This window comes from Branchiostoma lanceolatum, chromosome 10 (assembly GCF_035083965.1).
Source record: "Branchiostoma lanceolatum isolate klBraLanc5 chromosome 10, klBraLanc5.hap2, whole genome shotgun sequence".
Classification (NCBI taxonomy): domain Eukaryota; kingdom Metazoa; phylum Chordata; class Leptocardii; order Amphioxiformes; family Branchiostomatidae; genus Branchiostoma; species Branchiostoma lanceolatum.
The window spans coordinates 749285-766692 of NC_089731.1; the positions used below are offsets into that span (position 1 = coordinate 749285).

Genomic DNA, 17408 nt, shown 5'->3' on the forward strand with positions numbered 1-17408 from the left:
TTGCAAAGACCTTATAGCAATAGCAATAAAAACTCCTTCTGGCAGTTGAATACGGTCTTTGCAACCCGTAAGTCTGCTTGGAGACTCGTTCTATATCGCAAAACGCCTAAATTCTATGAGAAATGGAATTCATGTCGAATTTGCCTCAACTGAGCAAGGGCGCCTCCCTGCAGCTAAGCCCATATTACAGCCGTACTTTGCTGTAATGATATTATAGTAGCTGACTCTCTATGTCCTCTCAAGACTATCTTAAGCTTTCTTTCTTATAGAAATAAAGGATCACAGATGATAAAGTGCCTCAAGACGTTTAATGTTTAAGATTATATCTTGCAGTATCTTGCGGTAAACATTCAGTTGTACGATAGACATTCTGTTTAATTGTTAGTCCGTTTGTCGACAAAGTACCGAACATTATAGCATCGTGTGGCATTCATAGCCGGTACCTGAAGTGTAACTAGACCATAATACAATACAATACAACGGAATAAAATACAACAGAAAAGAATGTAACAGAACAGAACAGACTAGACCAGAACAAAATAGAACAGAACCAAACAGAGTTGGAGCAGAATAGAATAGAACAAAACAAAACAGGATAGAATAGGGTATATTTATGATCGGATGGAATAGAGTAGAATAGAACAGAATAGATAAGAAACGAAAACAATAGAATAGAATACTTTGATGCCGCTGGAAAAAGCGTTGTCCACCTAATGAGCCACACCTTTCTTTCCTTTTCACATATTCTATATACCATAGCAACAACGTCTCAGATAACCTGAATCCCTGCTTCAGGCTGGTTTTACATTCTGATGTACTCTTCCTTTGCATTCACATGCGGTCAACTCTTCGCAACTACCATGGACAGGACATAAACGGACAGGATGATCAGAAGATTCAGAATATTTTTCAGTATCGGTCCTGTCCCTATGGAATTATTTAAAGATACTTATTGATCTAATAAAGCAAAATTGACATCCCTACTGCACCCCTACAAACTAGTAAATATGATATAGTCGAACAAAGCCCAGGGGTGTACACGCATTCACACGAACTATCACGTTCGGAGGAATTGTGCTTCTTAAAACATACGAACTGACATTGAAATTATACGAATTCTATGTAAACATTCACATTGGTATTGTTAAACTGACGAATTTTACGAAAACTGTCGAACGATCATGCAAAAAAAAAACTGGCTCTTTTTATCCAAACCTTAAAATAGTCAATGTCGTTTGACCTAAGTGGCGGTTAGAAGGTTTGGATAAGAAAGGCTGCTGTTTTTTTTACATAATCGTCATTTTTAGACTCGTCTATTTCGAGTAATTTTTTTTTTACATTTCATAAGATTTGTTTGGATTTTTATCGATTTGAATGAATATCTAGTCTAGCTCTCCTGCTGTAGACGGGAAACATGTACACATTTAATGTCCACTTGCTCATTTAACCACCTTACAGGAATCGAATCGTTTTGATATGTCACCACGACCTACCACAGTTTCCCATGATATCCTACCAAACCTGTCTAGTTTTTGTTTAGTCTTTTGTCCATTGTAACATGTATGTCTATCATGGTTCTAACATATACAGTACTGTACTTGCAGTTAGCCTTCGGGCATGAACTTGCAAATAAACTATCATACGTTTTTTAATCACTCATAGTCAGCCGGGTCAGACTTGGGTTTCACCACGGCAGGTTTGTGCAGATTAATCCATGAACAGACCTATTCGTACAGATTTCTTTTTATAAATCGCTATGTCAAATACATCCTAAAGCACCCCTGATATGAGGAGTTGTAAAATTACTCATAATCAGCGGGGTCGGACTTGGGTTTCACCACGGTGGGTTTGGCCTTCTTCTTCTTGATGAGGTAGTGCGCCAGGGAGCCCAGCCCGGCCAGAACCACCACCCCGCCCACCGCGCCCCCGATCAGCACCCCCAGGGAGCCCCCGCCGCCCGACCCACCGTCCTCCCCGGCCCCCGGGATCTCTGCGGAGACAACGGCAAAGGTTAGAGAGCAAAGGTCACCCGACCCGCCGTCCTACCCCGCCCTGGGATCTCTGCGGAGACAACGGTAAAGGTTAGAGAGCAAAGGTCACCCGACCCGCCGTCCTACCCCGCCCCCGGGATCTCTGCGGAGACAACGGTAAAGGTTAGAGGGCAAAGGTCACCCGACCCGCCGTCCTTCCCGGCCCCCGGGATCTCTGCGGAGACAACGGTAAAGGTTAGAGAGCAAAGGTTACTAATAGACGCATGTGCAGAGGGTGAAACATGATGTTTATGATGATGAAGGTTAGACATATAGTTATTGAGATACGCAATGCAAGAGACGGTATGAGTGTTGGAAAGGCGGTTTAAGTAATGTAGTCTCAGACAAAGGAAGATGATCTCTTTACTGAGCTAGCTGGTTGATCAGTTTCTCGTTGTACTCACCAACTTCACAGCTGTCGCCTTCGTACATGTCGGTGCACGCGCATGCGTACTGCGCGAACTCGTCCGTGCAGGTCCCGCCGTTCTGACATGGATTCGACTCACACTCGTCGATTTCTGAAACGAACGAAAACGAAAAACAGCATCAAAACAGCTGTTAAAATATCCCGGTCATAAATATGTTCCAGCCCCTCATCGCAGTTACAGATACAGGTGAAGTAGCCCGGGCCTTCTTATTGTTCTTAAAGTGGTCTTAAGATCTTAATTATAGATTCCTTACCTTCGTCGTAATTCGTCCCTCCTTAGAGGTACAGGTAAAGTAGCCCTGACCTTCTTATTGTTCTTACAGTGGTCTTTATGTCTAACCTTAAAGATTCCTTACCCTCGGTACGAAGCTTGAGAACCCCCCTTATATTTCACCCCTACTCTTCTCAATAGGTGAGTTTGGTTGGGTTCTTTTACTAAAACTTTACTAAAACTATATCTTAACCTTAAAGATTCCTTACCCTCGTCACAGTTCGTGCCGCTCCACCCCTCGGTGCAGGTACAGGTGTAGTAGTCCGGCCCTTCTTATTGTTCTTTAAGTAGTCTTTATAGTTTAAAGATTCCTTACCCTCGTCACAGTTTGTCCCGCTCCACCCCTCGGTGCAGGTACAGGTGTAGTAGTCCGGGCCTTCTTATTGTTCTTAAAGTGGTCTTTATATCTTAACCATGAAGATTCCTTACCCTCGTCGCAGTTCGTGCCGCTCCACCCCTTCCGTGCAGGTACTGGTGAAGTAACCCGGGCCTTCTTGTTTTTCTTTAAAGACCCACTATGTAGTTTTAGGCCAGTACAGAAAGTAGATTTTCCTACTGTTTCTTTGCATAGCAAGCTTTATCAACTCTATAGAATTGCTTACCGATATTCAGGAAGGGAGGTTACAACATTACTGCACCATACAAACAACTTTAGAAAACTGTAATCCTCCATCCAAAACACCACACAGTGTGAAACTAACACATGGCCACACATGGCTTCTGTACTTCTTATCAGGCTGACCGCCCAGTGGGGGGCCTGTTTACAGTTCACCAGTTTCTGTAAAAAATCATCCTTACAAGAGTTCTTGCAGTTTTGAAGGGAAAATAACCACACTTCATTGATACCCTTCAAAGTAGACTCTCTAGAATAAATTAATAGTTGTATTCTACCCTCTTAGAAAAAGATATGAGTGTTTCAAAAGAAGAAGAGCTTCATGGCATCTGGCAGTCTAACGTGTGCCTAAGTGCACTGGGATGTTGTTGTTTATCTACTATTGAGGTGGTGTCCGGGAGTTTTTGTTTTGTTTTTGTACAGTTCACAAGTACCAAAAATAGACGAAATAATGAAGAAAATATGCTGAAAAGGGGTTGTACATGTCAGTACCTGCCATTAACATTAAGATTTGTTCACAAGAATATTTTCAATTTTTGCGCCAAAATCCTACATAGTGGGCCTTTAAGCGATCTTAAAATTGTTATCATTACAAGTTTTCGTACACGTTTTCTTACCCTCGTCGCAGTTCGTGCCGCTCCACCCCTCGGTGCAGGTACAGGTGTAGTAGTCCGGGCCTTCTTATTGTTCTTTAAGTAGTCTTTATAGTTTAAAGATTCCTTACCCTCGTCACAGTTTGTCCCGCTCCACCCCTCGGTGCAGGTACAGGTGTAGTAGTCCGGGCCTTCCTCAGGTGTGTCCAGACAGGTGCCTTCATTCTGACAGGGGTCCTCTGAGCAGGGTCCTGTGGAAGGAAAAGGGGTGTCAGATGTTTCATCTAGAGTCTGTTTGTTACAATGATATTGTATACCCGCTAAATCGCCTAATTGCGTAGCACAACAGATTTGTACTGAACAGTACAAGCTGCATATCCGGACAGATTTATATGATCCACTCACACCATTCCTTTTTTTGTCACATTACAATGCAGATGATTTTCGAACAAGCGACTTATAAGCAAAATCTATATGAATGCGTTCATCATACCATCATAACATATTATACCTCAATATACCATAGTACTCACTAGGGGGCCTAAAATCTAATTGATTTCGTGCTTTTGTCAACCTCCACCAACATACCGAATATCATCAAGATCCATCCACCATGTCTTGACTTATGCTGCCCATAGACAGACAGACAGCTAGACAGACAGACGGACTCACCCATAACCATAAGCATATTCGCGAAGGTAACGAATGAATGGAGACATTTAGTGTTTAATGTTACTATGTGGCCCAACAACATTCAACATGTCGTCATGAGTTAGATCTAGTAACTATGCACTGGAAATAAAATACAAATGATAATACTCTTGATACAATAATACCAATGTACAAAATCGGCTTCTAGCTTCTTTGTAGATGTGAATATTCATGGGCAGATAAGTTCAGGTATGGTAAATAACTAGACATTGCGTCATCAAAACGGTAACGGGCAGTCTGTACTTTGTCACGTTTTAACTCTCGTGTCGTTGCAAAGTGCACTTCTATAACCGGATCTGTATGTATTCATAATGCTCCGTTATAATAAGTGGGACATGAACATTCAAAAACCCCGAAACTTTAGTAGTGGGACATCATCGTTCACACACTGAAACAATAAGTGCATGATGTCTGTATCTGGGGCGTAACGCTCAGTATGGCCGTGTCCGCCCTTTACGTTAAGCCCCTGTCACACTTGTGCGTATATACAAGCCCGCATGAGTTGCGTGTTAACATGTTTTTGGTTTAGGTTAAGTTTGCAGCCGAAGAAGTCATTTCATTGGTTTGATAACTAGACTGCTCAGCGGCGGGTCAAAGTAGAACACAACTTCCTCCCCGCAAACTTTACATAAGCCCAAAAAAATGTTTCTGCGCAACTCACACACACTTGAATATACGGACAAGTGTGACAGGGCCCTAAGAGGTGGAGTACTTTCCATGACACATGGCGTCGCGGTGGCGTAGTGGCAGGGGGTGTTTGGCCCAGTGCCAAGAGGTCCTGGGTTCAAATTCTGGGGCCCCTGATTTTCCCGTTGACGTTGTGCCCTTGGGAAAGGCACTTTACATGACTTCCCTCACTTACCTCAGGTGAATATGAGTTCCTAGTTTCGACTAGGAACGTCCTTCGGATAGGACGTTAAATAGAGGTCACTGGCTAGCTATATTTGGGCAGCCCTGGATGTATCATATATATCAGATAAAGAGAGAGAGATTTAACGGTTCTCAGTGGCAAATGTCCTAGATGTTGGCACATCGGCAACCAAATCCGTAGTGTGTTTTTTGGCACACAGTTTGACAGATTAGCCGAATAGGCTCGGTGGGCGTCACTCCTCCGTCCGGGAAGGTAGTGTAAAGTGCCTTTCCCAAGGGCACAACGTCGGGCCATGGTGAGTATCGAACTTGGGACCTACGGATTCCGAGTTCAGCGCTCTAACCGTAACGCCACGCCGACGTCACTTGATAAATATCAGATAAAACCGCGGGAAAACTCACTGTCCTGGCAGATCTCTCCCACCCATCCTCCTGCGCATGTGTCGTTGGGGCATTGACCTGTGAACCTGTCGCAGGCTACGTCATCCAGACAGTGGCACGTCTCTGTGCAGTCCTCGCCGAACTTCCCTTCAGCACATTCTGAAATCATAGGTCAGACTCGGAGTTAAAATCAAAGCAGGACCCGGTAACAGATACACGACGTAACCTTATCTCTGCACAGTCCTCGCCGAACTTTCCCTCAGCACATTCTGAAATAACATGTCAGACTCGGAGTTAAAATCAAAGCAGGACCCGTCAGCACATTCTGAATTTACAGGTCACACTCTGAGTTAAAATCAAAGCAGGACCCGGTAACAGATACACGCCGTAACCTTGTCTCTGCACAGTCCTCGCCAAACTTCCCTTCCGCACATTCTGAAATAACATGTCAGACTCGGAGTTAAAATCAAAGCGGGACCCGGTAACAGATACACGCCGTAACCGAATCTCCGTGTAGTCGTCGCTGAACTTCCCCTCAGCACATTGTGAAATTACAGGTCAGACTCGGAGTTAAAATCAACCCAGGACCCGTCCGTGCATTCTGAAATTACAGGTGACACTCGGAGTTAAAATCAAAGCGTGAGCCGGCAACAGATAGACGCCGTAACCTAATCTCCGTACATTCCTCGCCGAGCTTCCCCTCAGCGCATTCTGAAATCACACGTCAGACTCGGAGTTAAAATCAAAGCAGGACCCGGTAACAGATACACGCCGTAACCTTGTCTCTGTACAGTCCTCGCTCCCTTTCTCGCATTCTGAGATAACATGTATGATTGCAGGACATCTTTTAAACCGTTGCCTGCATGTACTGTCAACTTTTCTCACTATCGATCACACCAACGGTAAAGCACCACATAGCGATACGCACCAGTCCTGCACTTACGCTAAGAGAGGTTGCTTGCATGGAAAATGTGCAAATTTCACGTGGAACATTCATAATTGCTCCCAATATTCCTTTCAGTTAAATCCTTAACTGGCAAAATGATGACACATACCCACAGTTCTGTAACGATAGCTGGTAGCCTTGAGTCCAGCCCTCTTAGCTTCAGACCGCTACCCAAGCCCCGCTCCCCGCCAGCTTGGGTAGCGTACTAAAGCTAACTGGACTCCAGACTAACAGTTGTTAGATATAGCCTTTTTTAAGGAGAAACAAAAATCGGTCCTCACCTGTCTGACAGTCGCTGCCTTCCCATCCTGCCTCACAGCCGTCATCACAGGCCCCCGTCACCACGTCACACTGCTCCTTGCAGTTACAGTCCTTCAGACAGTTCACCCCGAATGTCTTATCATCACAGGCTGTACCAAAGAAAAAAAAAAGTAAAGGTTAAGGTAGCCTCATAGCCTTTTTGGAGACCGAAGACATGTATTGACAAGCACTCCGGTGATGACGTCACACTGCTCCTTACAGTTACAGTCCTTTGGGCAGTTCACTCCGAACTTCTTATCGTCACAGACAGTACCAAAGAAAAACAGGTAAAAGATAAAGGTAATCTCCAAGCAGATCTAATGGTTGCGAAGACCGTATCCAACTATATCCAAATAAAATCCAAAAACTTCTTCTGCCAGTTGGGTACGGTCTTCGCAACCATTAGATTTGCTTGGATATTAAGGTAGAGGTAGTCCCATAGCCTTTTTGGAGGCCGAAATGTCTCTGTTTCTTGTTTCTTACATTTACAATCCTTAAAGCAGTTCAGTGGCTGAGAGAGTGAGTGAAGTAATGCCTGGATGAATATATAGATGAATGACTGAATGAATTAATAAATGATGAAAAAATAGATAGATAAATGAGCCTTACGGTCGCGGCACTCCGGCGGTTTGAAGCCGATGTAGGATGAGCAGGCGGGAGTGAGTGAGTGAGTGAGTGAGTGAGTGAGTGAGTGAGTGAGTGAGTGAGTGAGTGAGTGAGAGAGTGAGAGAGTGAGTGAGTGAGTGAGTGAGTGAGTGAGTGAGTGAGTGAGTGAGTGAGTGAGTGAGTGAGTGAGTGAGTGAGCCTTACGGTCTCGGCACTCCGGCGGTTTGAAGCCGATGTAGCATGAGCAGGCGTACGGGTCCTGTATGCAGAACAGCCTCCCGGCGCAAGTCTCGCGAGAGTCCGTCTCGTCCGAACACTTGTACTCGCAGTTCAGACCGAAACCGTTCGACCCACAGGCTGAAACGGGAGGAAATGATATTGAACTTAAAGTCCTTCCCCCACCAAAAAGTGTACCTTCGCCACACATTTCCTCTAGCGCAAATAATCAAAGTAAGACTTAAGGCTTTACTCAATTTTTGTGCTTACTTGGATATTTGGGTTTTCACACAGGGGAGGCACAGCTGGTGTAACTATATAAAATCATCTCTTCTCGGTACCACTCCAGCCAACAACGTGAATAGACAATTATTCTATCCGGGAAACAACTGCAGCAAAGTATATATCATCTAAAGTTGTTGACAGCCACTCAAAAGAGTAGGGCAAGTCTACATGAGTTCATCAGTTCTTCAGTTCTAAAGTAACCACCATTTATCAGCTGATGATCCAGAGTCATGTTCCTTTTGAAAGTATACCTCCTGTGATTGAGATTACGCGGGAAACAGAGCCGAACTACAAAGCAGCCAAGGCAATGGCAACAGAAATTAAATTATTGATCACGTTCAGTCCCATTTTTTTTTTAATTCACAAAACTTTATTCACCACCACCAATTTTCACAACTAAGAACAAAATTAAGATAAAATCACAACATCATGATAAAGTTGGAGCAATACTTGAAAGTAACATTACAGAAGCGATAGAACATTGAATACCAAAACTAATACCTGCGATAAATAGGTGCATAAGATAAGATAAGATATCATAACATCATTACATACAAAACAGAACTTTAACTAGTAAGTAAAAATGGTATTACACGACATGTTAGTTCTCAAGAGGTGCTTGGGCATTTCTACTGGTAAGTCTAACTACCTGTGACAAATAGGTGCATAGAATAACATCATTACATACAAGACAAACCTTAAGATAGTAAAAAGTCGCAAAAGTGTCAGAGTGAGAAAGGTGAGAAAGCCTACCTTCGTCACACGTGTCCCCCATGAAGCCGGGCGCGCACATGCACCGGCCGTCCGACGGGTTGCACACGCCGCCGTTCTCACACTCAGGACAGTCACGGTCACACCCCCCTCCCCACTTTCCTGCAGGGCAACCTGGGGGGGGGGGTTGTAGCAGAGTTAACAAGAGGGTGGTATGATACATTTTTATCGTTAGAAGCTGTTACTTGCATTGGACGTCATCGTACAGCAGTCATATCAGTATTGTATTCAGCGTGACTGGTAAAGAGACAGAGAGATTCTCTCAACCAGCTATGTGGTGAGAATCACTCCGATGATGACATCAAACTGCTTCTTTCAATTGCATTCCTCAAAACAGTTCAGTGAACAAGAGGGTGGCATGATACATTTTTATCGTTAGAAGCTGTTACTTACACTGGGACTTCATCGAGGAAAGACCACAGAGAGATCTGTTGGCGTTCATCTTGCAAACATTAGACAAACAAACGATTTTATCGGTCTTCCAATGATCTAAATGATCAGTGATTTTTGGTCGCTTAATTGTCACCGTCGTGTGGAAATAGCACACAAATGTCATGGTTTAAATCGTATTCGGTTGCACATACTTCTAAACCAATACAAATCATGGGCAATAGAGTGCTGAAAGGGGCGGCAGAGTGAACAGCTTTTTCATTGCTACTTAATGAGGAGAGCGAGGAGAGACTGTTGAGCGTCCAAAAACTTGACGTATCTCTCAGTGATCTTTAAGGCATTTAAATGACCTCCAAAGAAGATCTCAATCACTGATGATTTTTTTTCTCGCTCAACGGTTTGCCAATGGTTATTTTTCTGTGAAATCATGATTTGACTTTTATTTAGTTTATTACCCCCAGAATTGGTGAACGTAGTGTAGTTTAATGTAATTCTAACTGGAAATTGTATGAAATACATGTAATTGTGGGTATGGATAAGTCGTTTACAAAGGAATAAACCTCATCATACGACTTTCATAAAACGTAACAGTGGCGCGATGTACCAGCATTGCACTGCCGTTTTTCCGGCAGCTTCATGATGAAGGGTAACAAGTGTGATCTGCTTACTTCTGACGATGAGCCGCATGATGGCCTGCTCGGCCGCACTCCGCTCCTCCTCCGCGCGGTAACACTCGAACACCCCGGTGGCCTGGGTCCCCACGCGGTCGATGTTTAATGTTCTACAGGTAACTAATAAGTACGAGCTACTTACTTCTGACGATGAGCCGCATGATGGCCTGCTCGGCCGCACTCCGCTCCTCCTCCGCGCGGTAACACTCGAACACCCCGGTGGCCTGGGTGCCCACGCGGTCGATGTTTAATGTTCTACAGGTAACTAATAAGTACGAGCTACTTACTTCTGACGATGAGCCGCATGATGGCCTGCTCGGCCGCACTCCGCTCCTCCTCCGCGCGGTAACACTCGAACACCCCGGTGGCCTGGGTCCCCACGCGGTCGATGTTTAATGTTCTACAGGTAACTAATAAGTACGAGCTACTTACTTCTAACGATGAGCCGCATGATGGCCTGCTCGGCCGCACTCCGCTCCTCCTCCGTGCGGTAACACTCGAACACCCCGGTGGCCTGGGTGCCCACGCGGTCGATGTTTAATGTTCTACAGGTAACTAATAAGTGTGATCTGCTTACTTCTAACGATGAGCCGCATGATGGCCTGCTCGGCCGCACTCCGCTCCTCCTCCGTGCGGTAACACTCGAACACCCCGGTGGCCTGGGTGCCCACGCGGTCGATGGTCAGCGTCAGCTCGGACTCCCCCGAGATGATGGAACCGTCCTTCCGCCAGATCACCGGGCCGGAACCTGTCGGGGAAATTAGGTCTCATTTATTGCCTTCGCCGTAGGCAGGGTATTAGCAATATTACTCTTGATGCCATGGACGGATAATGGTGATTTTTAGTAGGTAAGTTTCTGTAGGAGAGAGAAAGCTTAAGTTCGAAGATGGGTCTTCTAGGGGGGTTCCTTTGGTGCTGTAGTGGGCCTTTTGTGTTTGTCGGTTTGTTTGTTTGTTGGTGGCATAACTCCTTTACTTATTGGTTTGGCTGTTCAGAACACACAGTCACGGCTGCCCAACTGGCCTGTGGCTATTAATTACAAAGGGCTAGCCCTGCTGACACAGACAAGACATTAGAATGGACAGCATTGTATTTATTTCTTTTCGTAAGCTTAGCCCGACATCAATCCAATTCTAGCTCCAGTCTCTCTGATCAGTTCCCTTGCCTAATAGTCTGCGGACAAGCTATTACAGATCGGAGCTAGCTAGGCAGCGGAGTTAACGTTTCACAGACTAGCATGTCATAATCTTAATTGATTTGTGAAAATAAATAATAGGCGAACCTCCTGTGCTGTCCATCATCTCCAGAGTCACCTCGTCCTGGACACTGACCGTCTGAGTCAGCAGCTTCGGGCGGATGATGGCTGGAGGGGGTAGCGAAACCGCAAACATTATCACTTGTGATATTTTATTGGTTTATTGGTTTATTGGTAAAAAGACTTCCATTAGTGAAGTACACAAGTGTACTTCACTATTCTTCCTGGAGTTTCATAACATATACATTACATTGGAACACATACACATAACATTACACAATATATACATATCAATATTTTGAGAAGGATAACTTCTGCACGGTGTTACTAATCTAAGAAAACACTTAGCAATATATATGGGTGTCTTGTAAGACAAGCAATGAAGCAAGAGTTACGCTTCCATTGAACTGGTAACTGTAACATCTCTCTGTCGCATTTTGTTGAAAAAAAAAACGATTCTATCAATTCAAAACTAACGTTAAGCTGGTATTCAAGACACCATGTGGTATAAGACAAGACTGTGCCTGTGCCGTCTTTAGTAGCATTTCTAATACTTACGCATTTTCTCATATACCGTCCTACATGCATGTATGAACAGAACATGTAAGCATGTAGATCGGTAGAATTTACGAATCTAGGCCAAGAATCGCTTTCTCAAACTCACCAGCATCCGTCATCTTGACGATGAAGACGCCGGCGGTCCTGTCGAATCTGGGTTAGTGTCAGCGTTAGTGTTAAAGGTAGGGTTAGGGGTTACCGGTTAGGGTTAGAGTTAGGGTTACCGGTTAGGAAATCTAGGCCTAGAGTTACCCTCCGCATGTCACTCACCAGCATCCCCCATCTTGACGATGAAGACGCCTGTTGCCCTGCCATCGCTGGGTAAGTGTAAAGGTTAGGAGTTACCACTTAGAGTTAAAGTTAGAGTTGGGGTTAATGGGATATGTAAGCCTAGAATCACCCTCCCCACGCCACTCACCAGCGTCCGCCATCTCGACAGTGAAGACGCCCGCGGTCCAGTCATCGTTGGGTTAGTATTAGTGTTAGGGTAAAGGGTAGCGTTAGGGTTTACCGGTTAGAGTTAGAGTTAAGGATTAATGTCAGGGGTTGATGGTTTGGGTTAGAGAGTGAGGGTTGGGGTTAACGGTTAGGAAATCTACACCTACAATCCCTTCCTTAACTCACCAGCGTCCGCCATCTTGACGGTGAAGACGCCCGCGGTCCAGTCATCGTTGGGTTAGTATTAGTGTTAGGGTAAAGGGTAGCGTTAGGGTTTACCGGTTAGAGTTAGAGTTAAGGATTAATGTCAGGGGTTGATGGTTTGGGTTAGAGAGTGAGGGTTGGGGTTAACGGTTAGGAAATCTACACCTGCAATCCCTTCCTAAACTCACCAGCATCCGCCATCTTGACGGTGAAGACGCCGGCCGTCCGATCGTCGCTGGTCTGCAGGGAGCAGGAGAAGACGTTCATGCGGCTGTTCCCGGACCCCGGCTGGATGGCGTTCTGCGCGCCCGGCCACGACTCCGGGTCGATGTTACCCGCACTGTGGGAGGGGGGGGGGATCTTTCATGTTAGATTCACGTGTGTTAGGATGTTCTCAATCTAGAAATCAACTAGTAAGGCTTAATCTGTTAAAATGGGTCGATGTTACCCGCACTGTGGGAGGGGGGGGGGATCTTTCATGTTAGATTCACGTGTGTTAGGTACGATCCTTAAATCAACTAGTAAGGCTTAATCTGTTAAAATGGGTCGATGTTACCCGCACTGTGGGAGGGGGAAGAGCTTTAAAAGTGCTCTGGTTTAAATTTGTCAGGATCTTGCTAATCCAGAAAATGAAATATATAAGGTGGCAAGTCGTTCGGATAAGCACTATGATTGCAATCTATTGAATTGGACAATAAATTGGGACTGTAAATCGACATTGCCAACACCGTTCATGAGTACATTTATGCCCCTCCGCCCCCTGGTGGATTTACCAGGTTCTGCAGCAGAACTTTCGGTAATAGGAAACTTCCCGTTTTTGTGTCTTGTGTTCTGAACATGCCGCGCTCACGGCTTTCATGTAAATGATAGCTGCCCAGGACGCAGTGAAAGACGTTTGGTCCCCCTGCCGACTTTCTTTGGAACTGCAGGGGTAATCTTTCCGGATACTTTGAAACAGCATAACTTGAAAACGAGTGGATTGGCTTTTTGATGAATAGAACTAAAACAAGATGTCTGACCTGACTTGGTTGGGGAAGTTGGAGCCGCTGCCTACGTCAGCGATGACGTTGAACCTGATGTCCCGGATGGAGCTGGCTTCGTCGCTGACGCATTTCAGGAACGTGTCCTGGTCCGCGACGAACGGGAAGTGGTTCACTAGGGTGACGTCAACCCTCTGAGCACCTGGGCATGCGCAATAAGGCTGTTAAGTTCTGGAACAGAGGGAAAGTGATCTCGATCCAGTTTAGCTCACGGAAGAGCTAATCTTCCACTGGTCGTGAGAGAGGAGACAGACGCTATGTGCAGTATTTACAGGTTCATTGTACAGGGAAATTCCCCTAGCTCTTTTCGACAAGCACAATGAACATTGGAGCACGGCTTAACGTCCCGTCCTAAGGACTGCGACCCTTTCCGGTAGCGTGCATGTCGGGTCTGCGACACAGCCGGGATAACGCTGTTAAGTCATGGAACAGAGGGACAGGTCCTGGAGACAGTCATGGTCTTGACTGTTTAAAATGTCCAACATTTTGCTACTGTTGACAACTTGACTGAAATGTCATGATTAAAGTTATGATTCAAATTCATCAAATGGGACGGTATTATTGGCATTTTGGGTATCCTCGAAGCAAAATGTAGTAGGACGGATGCAGAGTTCGTTCGCACGTTCCTTCGTTCGTTTGTTCGTTCGTTCGTTCGTTGAGATCGTTGTAGTGGCTTGAGGCACAAAGGGCAGCAAGTTTCCTTGCTGTTTCAGTAGCAGGGTGTTATTTTAAACAATACATTTTCAACCTTTAATGGATTGATTGATGGAAAAAAACTGCAAGTTCAACCAAAAACGGAAAGGACTTTCCTCAACTATTGAAGCCGGTGTTAAAATGTAACGATAATTAAATGAAAAAAAAGTAAATCTTTAGTAAAACGATACCACAGAAATCAGAACAGAGGCATTTATGTGTTTTGATAGTTTATACGAAACCTTAACGAAGTAAAGGAACAGCGAAGATCTGTCTGTAAAAGGCGCAGATAAACTCGAGATGAACTTTTGTTTCTAAGTTAGGCTGGGACGTAACACCGGAGACCAAGAGTCCATAACGTTCATTGTAACACGTTTGAACAGAGCAGTTTTAAAGTGACATCTTTTAGGCCTCACTTCACTGCTGATGGTGAATCAAGAAACCAGAACTGCTTCATCGTGACCGCCAGCATCCGGGAGCGATGGGCATGGTCAACTGGACATCAACATTCAACAACATGTACTAGAATATGTCAATGGGTAAGTACGCTGCCGAATCCGTCGTACGATTATTTTTGGTTGTAGGATTTTCAACAAAGCTATGAGGAAACGAAACGTTGACAAGAATCTACGGCATCTTTTTGTGTCACATCACAACTGACTTTTGGTTTTTGTTTTGGTTTTTTTGCACATATTAAAATCAATTTTACATAATAGAACGAAAGAAATACATGTGCTGGGGGAAGAAAAAAAGCCACACTGGCTAATACAAGGTCTTCCCCCATCTAAGTTAACAAAAAATAACTTTCTTTCTATAACATATCCGCGACAGTCCGAAAAATATCCTCGCTTTGCTCTCTACGTTTTACTGTAATCCTAAGATAATGTCTTCCGTGACTTCACATCTGATACCTAACTTGCTATGTTCGTATCGTTATGTATGTTGCCAGCCAGGGTAGACAGAAGGGGAAAATAGGAAGAACATCTATACGTAGCCACTTTTTTCTTCACTATCAAGTATCAGAAGTAACTAGCAAAAGTCTTAAAAGTCTTTAAAGGAGATATAGATCTACAATCGATTGATCTTTGGCGCACACTTTTCTATCGCATTAGAGCCTTTTATGAATTGCTCGAAAAATTTTCATCGTATGTCCTACCACTCATAGGTCCAGCAAAGAGGTGCTTTCACAGACTTAGTGGGGCAAAGATGAAATGAAATGTTTAAATGTAGTAAAATTAAAACTATATCATGGTGCATCTCAATTCATTTCATCTGAAAGTCTTTTTGTAATCTATTTGAATGTACTTGTAATTGTAGAATATTGTAAGCTAACGAATTCTACTTGGTATTCCCGAATATGACAATATTGCTAACGAATGAATGCTCAACTACTTTTCGTTACGCGCATTACTAAGAAAACAAGGCGGCTAGCTCCCGAGTATTCCCTGAAGGGCTACAACCAGTTTGCATAGCATAACAAATACAACTAATCATATTTGTACATAACTGTATCATAGTGACTAAATTTTGTATGTAGTAAATGTATGTTCTTTCAATCTTCAAAAATACGGCACTTACGGCATGATGTATTAATGTATTTAACCAAGACGCCGGTAAACTAAAGGAACACAAGGATTGACTCACCTACTAAACTGATAACATGCAGAATCACAGCGAAGACGATCTTCTTCCAAACTCCCCACATGGTGGCCGCTAATCCCGCGGAAGTGTTTTCGTCTCGACGAGAAAGTGTAACAGGTGGCGGGATGGATACTGACCAGGATCCGTTTGCTCACCGGACCTTTAAATATCGGATGACTTCATCTACTTAACAACCAGTTCGACATAGTTACAATGAAGTTTTAATGAATAGCCCACTAGCGGTATACAAGGCAATACATCATCAGGTGGGCACCGGTAGTAGATGACACATAGCTGAACGAGTGCCACTAGAACTACAACTGGTCCGGGGGTGTATTTGCTGCGATTGCCGCTGAAGTGGTCATTGGATCTGGTGGGAGTCCTCTACTCGCTATGGTGGTTAGCTTTAGGTGGTCATGACTGTTGTTGAAGACTCTTTCAATCAGATCAGGACCCTCGTGAAAATGGAGGGTGTCTAGTAGACACCTCTTTGAACGGAGTAGCATGTCTTCGACGGTCTTGAAACCAGTTTAGATGATATCTTAGATGTTCTATATTTCCTTGTTCCTTAGGGTATTGTCTTATATGGCGATGATTCCCGGTGACAATGGCAGGACATGACACATCTACTTGAACAACAATGTGCACTGTTGAACGTACTCCACCGTTTCCTGTGTTCAGATATTATTCACGGATCAGAAATAGTCGCCTGAATCAGATTAACAAGGATATGAGCCGTTTTTGACTAACGTGGAAGTCTCAATCATCTTCATCAGAATGGTACACGAAGTTAATGATCTTTAGTGAAAAGCTAGGTTGGCGATATGTTTATCAGGAGGTTACATGCCTACACAGGTCCTGACATCAACAAGAATGATCCGCAAGAGTTTGTTTTTTATAATACTGAGTAGAATATTTCTTTTGCAGGCTTGTCTACATGAGTTAGCGGATCTTGATGACATTGGCACTGCTACTTGAAATGTGATATACACTGACGTACGCCAGCGTTTCATTATTTCATTTATCAGTCATCTGACAGAAATAGTCACCGGGACTTCAGTTGGAAACTACAGGGCTTTCCATACAATACATGTAGCTCTTGGAAGCTTCTCATGCAATCTGACAGGAAAAGGCATCGAAATCTTGACTTCGTTTAGTTCATACAACTGCACTCGGAAGTTTATTACATAATCAGTAACGACGAAAACATAACCAAACAAACCGGTTGCCATGTGTGTGAGCTGGTATGAAAAGTGACAACTTGGCAGACGTTCAGGAATTTGTTGCATGTATTTGTGAATCGAATACTGAACAGAAAATGAAATTTTGTCATACATTTACATGCGAGTAAATAGGGTATGTTGCATGACTGTCTCAAAGATACTAATATTGAAAGCCAAACGAAAACAAAACTGTTTAATTATTAATTATCTTCCTCGCCCTTGGTTCAAGCCTCGCGAGAATGTAAGAGAAGCGCTGTCCATACCGTTGATATGCC

The 17408-nt window shown here is 44.1% G+C and overlaps 2 protein-coding genes and 1 long non-coding RNA gene across 4 annotated transcripts; all 3 read right to left on the reverse strand.

Moving 5' to 3' along the window:
• Nucleotides 1-1933: 1933 nt before the first annotated feature.
• Nucleotides 1934-3023, reverse strand: LOC136443201 (uncharacterized). 2 transcript variants are annotated; one of them, XR_010757093.1, is made up of 3 exons: nucleotides 2938-3023; nucleotides 2435-2548; nucleotides 1934-1990 (listed from the first exon to the last, which is right to left on the reverse strand). It is a non-coding gene; the product is annotated as an uncharacterized lncRNA (long non-coding RNA). The 2 variants fall into 2 exon arrangements; XR_010757092.1 differs by lacking the exon at nucleotides 1934-1990 and adding an exon at nucleotides 2172-2205.
• Nucleotides 3024-3153: 130 nt separating this feature from the next.
• Nucleotides 3154-10532, reverse strand: LOC136443786 (multiple epidermal growth factor-like domains protein 10). The gene is made up of 9 exons (XM_066441150.1): nucleotides 10521-10532; nucleotides 10369-10450; nucleotides 10079-10201; nucleotides 9003-9134; nucleotides 7953-8105; nucleotides 7124-7252; nucleotides 5918-6055; nucleotides 3959-4185; nucleotides 3154-3243 (listed from the first exon to the last, which is right to left on the reverse strand). Exons 1-9 carry the CDS (start codon nucleotides 10530-10532, stop codon nucleotides 3154-3156), a joined length of 1086 nt encoding a protein of 361 aa, XP_066297247.1.
• A 2163-nt stretch (nucleotides 10533-12695) lies between these two features.
• LOC136443788 (uncharacterized) lies at nucleotides 12696-16062 on the reverse strand. Its single transcript, XM_066441151.1, has 3 exons — nucleotides 15914-16062; nucleotides 13556-13718; nucleotides 12696-12876 (listed from the first exon to the last, which is right to left on the reverse strand). The coding sequence occupies exons 1-3, from the start codon at nucleotides 15972-15974 to the stop codon at nucleotides 12696-12698; spliced, it is 405 nt and encodes a 134-aa protein (XP_066297248.1). The 5' UTR covers nucleotides 15975-16062.
• Between the last annotated feature and the right edge of the window lie 1346 nt (nucleotides 16063-17408).